Source organism: Centruroides sculpturatus, unplaced genomic scaffold, assembly GCF_000671375.1.
Source record: "Centruroides sculpturatus isolate CEXI.00-Female unplaced genomic scaffold, Cexi_2.0 scaffold406, whole genome shotgun sequence".
NCBI classification, from domain to species: Eukaryota; Metazoa; Arthropoda; class Arachnida; order Scorpiones; family Buthidae; genus Centruroides; species Centruroides sculpturatus.
In genome coordinates this window covers 587,373-595,315 of record NW_019384754.1, presented here as the reverse complement: position 1 = coordinate 595,315, position 7,943 = coordinate 587,373, and the positions used below count along the sequence as shown (strand labels likewise).

General features: G+C 30.4%; 1 protein-coding gene across 1 annotated transcript in view; it reads left to right on the top strand.

The window, feature by feature from the left end:
• LOC111628664 overlaps positions 1-7,943 on the top strand; it is a 35,492-nt gene that overhangs the window by 20,828 nt on the left and 6,721 nt on the right. Inside the window, exon 3 of the mRNA XM_023372491.1 lies at positions 3,799-3,875. Within this exon, the coding sequence (XP_023228259.1) occupies positions 3,799-3,875 (77 nt within the window). The remainder of the gene's footprint in view (positions 1-3,798; positions 3,876-7,943) is intronic.

Here is a 7,943-nt window from a genome sequence, read left to right as displayed (position 1 = left end):
TTTTTATTGTTACATAATTCGTTTTTTAGGTGAATTTTTTTGCGGTAGTTTTTGGCAATACCCCCAAAAGAATTTAACAGATATATCCATCTCTCACTGCTGAGTGGTTAAGGTAACCCTCATACATTAATACATAAAAATTATTTATTTTAAAGATTTTCAATGCAGCAATGTAATAACAAAAACTCAATTAAACTAAAACTTGCTATTTTTATACTAAAAGTAGGAATTAAATATTAAAGTAATTTAATGATAAAATTAGGCAGAGTTTCTATTAAAAATGTTAATTTAAATTATATATTTTGACTTTTATACATATTTTCAGAAATATCTTTTGCTAATAGCTAAATTGTTTTTATCTCTCAGGCTACAAGAAGAACTTTTATAGCAAACACTAGTGTAAAAGTTTTTCAATCAGTCAATTTCATTTTTAATGGATAAGGCCAATTTTGTGTTTAAAGTGTTAATATGATTGTTGCTGTTCTAAGTGTTTATTTTAGTATGATACCAGCAGCATCAAACACAATTTATAAGAAATTTCATTAAGATCATTGAGCCAGGAATTCATCATTTGCATTTGATTACAAAATACTTAGCAAGTGTTTTTCATAAATCAAAAGAGAAAAGTCATTCAATGTCAGTAGGAATTGTGAGATGAATGGTCTAGCATCTTTGATCTGAAAAATCACACACATGCCATGCAATTGTTGTGTTTTCTGGCATTATCAGGGAGTAAGATTACTACCTGCTCTTGTAACCATGTCATTACTGTGTCTTGAACCTTGTCACTACCATCAAACTTTTTCCAGAGAGATATTCCTTCAACTTCAAAAATAAGTAATAATTACTTGATGCAAGATCTGGACTGTGCTATTAATGTTTTAAGTTTTTCCACTTGAATGGCTATAACAAATGTCCTGTGATGTGAGTAGTAGTGTGCAGACAGGTGTTATCATGCAGTAGGACATAATTTTGTTGCATTTTGCCTGCTAATAAGTTCTCACCATAAATGGAAACAAATTGTTTATGAATTTCAGAGGCAAATTCTTCTTTTTCACAAAGAAATGAAATCACTGAATGAACCTTGCACTTAGTGAGATTACAAATTGACAGGGCCATTTTAAACACACACTGAAGACATAATGATGTTGCAGTTAACATCAAGTGATTTCTATCACAAAACTCAGACCCTAACAGACATGGCAGTACAGCAAACAATGGCAAAATAATTTTTTTTACATTTCTACTAGTCTAGCATCTTTAGTTTCTGAATATGCCTCGTAATAGTCTTTAAAAATATATTTTACACAAACTGGATAAAAAAAGATCAAAACATCATGCCTTTAAAAGATCCAGTAATGAATTTAATAAAATAAAAATGTTTTCAATCAGTTTTACTGATTAAAAATGTTTTACTGATTTTTCAATCAGTTTTATTGATTGAAAACATTTTTAAAATTTTTAATTTTAAAATTAAAAATTTTAAAAATGATAAGAAGAATTCTAAGATAAATATGTAAATAAATAGTTGAGGTTAATCAAATAAATAATCACAGAAATAAATTAATTAAAAGTAAAATAAAAATGAATAAATATCATCCAATAAAATTAATTTTCCTAAATGGACCACCATGCTGTAGATCAGTGTTTTTCGACCTTCTTGAATACGCGACCCCTTTACAAGTTAAAAAATTCTGGCAACTTCCATGGCCATAATAAAACTATGTCAGTGATTTAAAAACTACTGTACGTATTTAATTTTCTTTCTGTAGAGATTTAAATATTGATAAAAACACCAATTGTACTGTAAAATAAACAGGCACAGCCTTCTCACTGAAATTGTAGGTTTTTTTATTGTAGTGTAGGACCTACAAACACTTGTCTTTTTCTTTTATCCACGACCCCCCCCCGTGTATGGCTAGGCGACCCCCTTGGGGGTCGTGACCCACAGGTTGAAAAACACTACTGTAGATGAATTGTCCACATCCCTATGGTTAATGCATGACAATTTTTTGTGCACTTTATAGATTTCCAATTTCTACAGATATCCCATTGTGTGTATATTAGATGTTGGTCTGATGATATTTTTGCTTGCTCCCATTATACTTGTATATCTTGATGTTGCGAGTAAGCCACTAGTGTTACATTATTTAGATTTTTATCAATTGTGTACTTACGCTTCTTAAGTTGTTGTAAATCACACGTAGTGGCACGCATGAAGAACAGTTTTGATTTGAAATGCTGGTGAAATCAATTATCGGGATGGAGTAAATCTCCATGGATGAATTACGGTTATATGGTTTCTTAAAATTCTGAAGATTGTTGAGTTGCGTCAGTATACTATCAGTACATCACTAGCTTTGGGTGCTTTCTTATGTATGTTTCTTAAAGATGGAATATAATTTAAAACAACGACTTAAGAAGCATAAGTATACAATTGATAAAAATCTAAATATATGGCACTAGCAGCTTACTTGCAACATTAAGATATACAAGTACAACGGGAGCAGGCAAAAACATCATCATTGTAATATTGACCAGCATTTCAAATCAAAACCCGATAATTGACCAGCATTTCAAATCAAAATTGTTCTTCATGCGTGCCACTACATGTGATTTACAACAACAACTTAAGAAGCATAAGTACACAATTGATAAAAATCTAAATAATGTAACACTAGTGGCTTACTCGCAACATCAAGATATACAAGTATAATGGGAGCAAGCAAAAATATCATCAGACCAACATCTAATATACACACAATGGGATATCTGTAGAAATTGGAAATCTATAAAGAGCACAAAAAATCATCATGCATTAACCATAGGGATGTGGACAATTCATCTACAGCATGGCGGTCCATTTAGGAAAATTAATTTTATTGGACGATATTTATTTATTCATTGTTATTTTACTTTTAATTAATTTATTTCTGTGATTATTTATTTGATTAACCTCAACTATTTATTTATATATTTATCATAGAATTCTTCTTTATCATTTTAAAAATTTTTAATTTTTGTATTAGTGTTCTATTCTGTTGTAACTGATGAAGATCATTTCACTTTTTCACTTTGTATAAATCTTTATTTCTGAAGACGGCCTCGGCTCCGCAAAGCACCACCGAGGTTAGCAGCAGAATGTTTACAAGCATATTACATGTAAAACAGGTTACATAACAAGAATATGTTAGATTACAACTATATGTTTTAGAGTTCAGTTAATGTACTTGGCAAATTATTGACTGCAGAGTAGCCAAATACTTACATAAAAAATTTGCATAGGAGTTGATTACATAAATACGTGGTAACATACATCGGGTATTATTAACAAATGAACGTAGAATATTATAATACAAAATATTATATCAATGATAAACACATTCGAGAAAACATCAGCCCATTGAGACAAATTGACCTAATTAACGGTAGTTCTGTTGAAATAAGTATATACTAGTTCTTTAAATGCCACAAAACAGTTCTTTAAATGCCACTTCATCAGTTTTACTGATCTTCATCAGTAAAACTGATCAAAAACGTTTTTATTTTATTAAATTCACTACTGGATCTTTTAAAGGCATGTTTTTTGATTCTTTAAAAATATCACCATTATTCACTGTAGAAATTGTATTGATAACTTGAACTATTTTTAGATGTTATACATTTAATGTGTAATGCCTTAAGATGGTTTACTTTATCAGTATCTATAAATTTAAGACTTAATGTTTTTATAATTAATATTAATAAAGTAAATTTTAAAATAATTAAATTAACTATCAGAATTATTAATGTTCACAGAAGATGTTCAAGTTGGGATTGTTATAACAACATGTACTGGAGCACTAACTGTTCTTTTGTTGTTAGGAGTTATAAAAGTAAGTAAAGTTTTATTTCAATTTATTTAAATCTCAGATTAAATCATTTATATTAACTATATTTTATGGAATATTAGCATACAGTTGCTCCTTATCTTATAATAAGATGAGCTAAATTGCATAGTATGGTCTGTATAGCTTTACCATTTTTATTGCTTTATTCTTTCTAAAGATAATAAAAAGGAATTAGGCAATTATATTGCTTAGTACTTAAATTATAAAATTGATATTCTAGTAGTTGAAAATGTTATTATATTCTACCTGTCTATCCATGCCATAAACCAGGGGTGTCCAAACCTTTTTGTTTCTCTGGAAGAAGGTAAGGAGTTTTGGGCCACAAGTATATATAATATATACTTGTGGCCCAATGTACAAGTATATTTAAAAATTAACATGTCTAGATTATAATAATAAGTATTAAAACTTTATCAAGAAAAAAGGATATTTTAAAAAATTACTTCTACAGACACTTTCAATTTTTACTTAGAAATAGATAAATTCATTTATTATAAAAGAGACTAAAGAAAATTTATTTGAAAAACACAAATATTTGTTTTATTTGGGTCTCTAATTAATAAAAAGCGACGAAACACCATTTTAAAGTGCATTTTTATTCAATTAATATAATTATAAATAATATGTAGCCGAAAAAGTAGCCAAAGCGCCAAATGATATTTTTTACGTCAAACAAAAAAAAGTAGCCACATTTGGCCCAATGTAGCCAAATCTTGCAACGTTGGAAGAAATACTAAATAAAGCTGGAGTTGTGAATCAAAGGATTATAGACCCAAGTGCGGGGAAAAAGAGGCAAAGGACAAAAGATAAAGAAGTGAAAAAGGTTGAAAAATTACGGGTCCATATTTGCTTAACAGAAGATCTATTTAACGTTTCTCACTACTACATCTTTTGTCCTTTCTCATCTTTCCCTCCTTTTCCCAAATTTGGGTCTATAATCCTTTGAGTCACAACTCCAGCTTTATTTAGTAATCCTTCCGCATTCACACATCTCCAAGTACAGTATTTGAAAATATTTTCTTTCCACTCAAAAATAAAATATGAATAAAGGTTTTATGGCTTTGTGAAATTTTTTTCAGTTTATGCCGTTGAAATAAATAAATAATAAAAAATTAAAACATTTGTCGGTTTTGTTTACACGTTTATTGGGCCGCATTGGAAATTGCCTTGGGCCGCATGCGGCTTGCGGGCCGCGGGTTGGACACCCCTGCCATAAACTTTTATATCTTTAAACTGCTTTTCAAAAGCATTACATTAGGAAACAATTACTAGTGAGATTGTATGGTAATGTAAGACAAGGAGCATTTGTAGTTTTGTGTATATAATTAACATAATTTAGAATAAAATAAAATGCAAATTTAGAAAAAAAAATTAGAATTAAAGTTGAAAAATAACAAAATACTCCTGTTATCAAAAAGTATCGGAAATGGTTCAATAAAACACAAGTTTTGAATTTATTCATCAAAATTTATTTTGTCCTCTAAAGTAATCTCTTCCCACTTAAATGCCTTCCCTGCCATTGCTGTGCTAATTTCCTCTGAATTGAATTTTATAATCTGTAAGAAACTGGGGGTTGGTGGATACTGGTTTAAACCCTCTTGAACTGGTAACAGTCTGGTGAAGACCTCTCACTTTGTCAATGGATGGTTGACCTGAGTGACAGAGGGGTGATAAGTCTGTTGATAGGGCATTGGCACCTAATAAGTTCACACGGGAGCAGGTTAAACAACAAAAATAACAATTTATGAACTTAATACATAAGCATTTGATACAATAAGCTAATTCACTACAGGTTATTCTACCTTTCATAGGTAACATAATGTCCGGGACTATTTCTATGTGCCGGTAGTTTTACTATTCAGTCCATACAACTGTATTGGATAGACATAGACATTAAAGCCTTATATCTACGTCCTTATAGGCTAATTGACCAAGAGAGAAAGTTTACATTTCCTTAAGTAATATACCTCTTAGACCGATAGTTCCAGATCCTGTTGTATGGGACATTGGCAAAATGCACCAGGATCGGCAGTCAGTAGGTGTGGCAAGTAGTCCTCCATCCTTTTGGAGTATGATGGGACGTCTGTAGTCAGTCTCACTTGTGAAGTTCACGAAACACTCTGGAATCATCTTGGCAGAGAGAGACTGGAGATGGGAGCGGGCGAGGGTTGACGAATGAGCCTTAGTCTATAGCTTCTAGGAGAGTGTCCACTCTGAGGCTCGAGTTTGAGCTCCTTCTATCTTTGAGCATGGGAGAAAAGTCAGGTGACTTTGATTTAATATGGTATAAGTTTGTGCTGTGTCCTGACGAGCTGTTGGGAACTGGACGATTTGGCTGAATTATTGATACTTTCTAGCTGTTGGTGTGATTCGGCTGAATTATTGATACTTTCTAGCTGTTGGTGTGATTCGTCTTACCTCATAATTTCATTCTTTTGACAGTTTTCTATCATTAATAATTATATGTTTGGATTTACTCCCAGGACCTACTCAAAACATTGTAAACATTGTTGATTCATGATGAGATTTGATCCTCTGTTTATCTCTCAGATATGCATTCAACGAAAATATGAGGGAGTGAGAAAAACGGGTTTTTCTAACTTTCTCAATTAATCAGGTATTAGTTTTAATTACCCTTCGACTCTCACAAATCTATGTAAAACTTACATGTAGAAATGACCAGTAACACTCTGTCCAGGAGGTACAAACTCAAGCACCACACCATTTATGTCAAAAAATGCAATGAGCATCACCTTTTTCCTTGAATTTGATGAGACATGATTTCTTTGGNAAAAGTATATTGTGAAACATAGTTTTATTTATTAATTTATAGAATTTTTTACATTTTTAAGTATTTTTATCACTTTTTTAATTGAAAATTTAGAACTAGGGGTACTATTCATCTTAGGAGATAATATGTACAAAATTAATTAATTATAATTAGTGTAATTAATTAGCATTAATTTCATCAATGAAAAATAACATAATAAAATAAACACTACAGACTGTAATGATTTACAGTACAATAAATTTAAAATGTCTAATCATTTGCAAGCTGATCTGATAACTCAATTAAAGTATATTTTATAAGCTATAAAGTTATCTTTTATACATGCTATGACAATAAAATTATTTATATAAAATCTGTTTACAAAAATCTACTTTGTACAAAAAGCATTTTTTATAGCAATCACACTATATCTTACACACTTTTCCAGTGCTAATTTAATCAAAACAAACGTTTTGACCCCATTCAGAGGTCTGCCTCAAGTAAAAATTTATTAAAATACAAATTATTTTTAAAATTTGTATTTTAATACATTTCTAACCTGAGGCAGACCTGTGAATGGATCACAAACATTTGTTTTGATCAAACTAGTACTAGAAAAGTGTGTAGTGTGATTGGTATATTAATTTCCAGTTTTTCTACAAGTATTTTCTGTATTCTTTTACAGCTTTCATTTTTATGGTTTTGCATGAGAGCAACCTGTAGCCAAGGTTTTAGGATATTTATTTTATTACTTTTACAAAATACTATATTCTAATGCAGTTTTGTCTTTTACTCTTTACTAGGATAAGTCAATGTTTTATATTTAATCAAATATAATNACCGTTGTAAAATCCGTTGCACGAGCTGAGGTCAATGACCGTTATCGATGAAAGTCTGAAGCTTGGTTCAGTGGAAAACTTCTTTAAATTTTTAAACTTGCGATATTTCAAAAAGTATTTAATGTTTTGCAATGAAATTTGGATGAACTCTCATGCGAGGACCACAACTCCACCGAAGGAGGCCTGTCGCGCATCATTGGTTTACGCAGAAAAAAAAAAGGTCCGATACTTTTTGAACAGACCTTGTATTTTCTGTATTCTTTTACAGCTTTCATTTTTACGGTTTATGCATGAGAGCAACCTGTAGCCAAGGTTTTAGGATATTTATTTTTTTATTTTTATTACTTTTACAAAATACTATATTCTAATGCAGTTTTGTCTTTTACTCTTTACTAGGATAAGTCAATGTTTTATATTTAATCAAATATAATGTTTAAACAACTT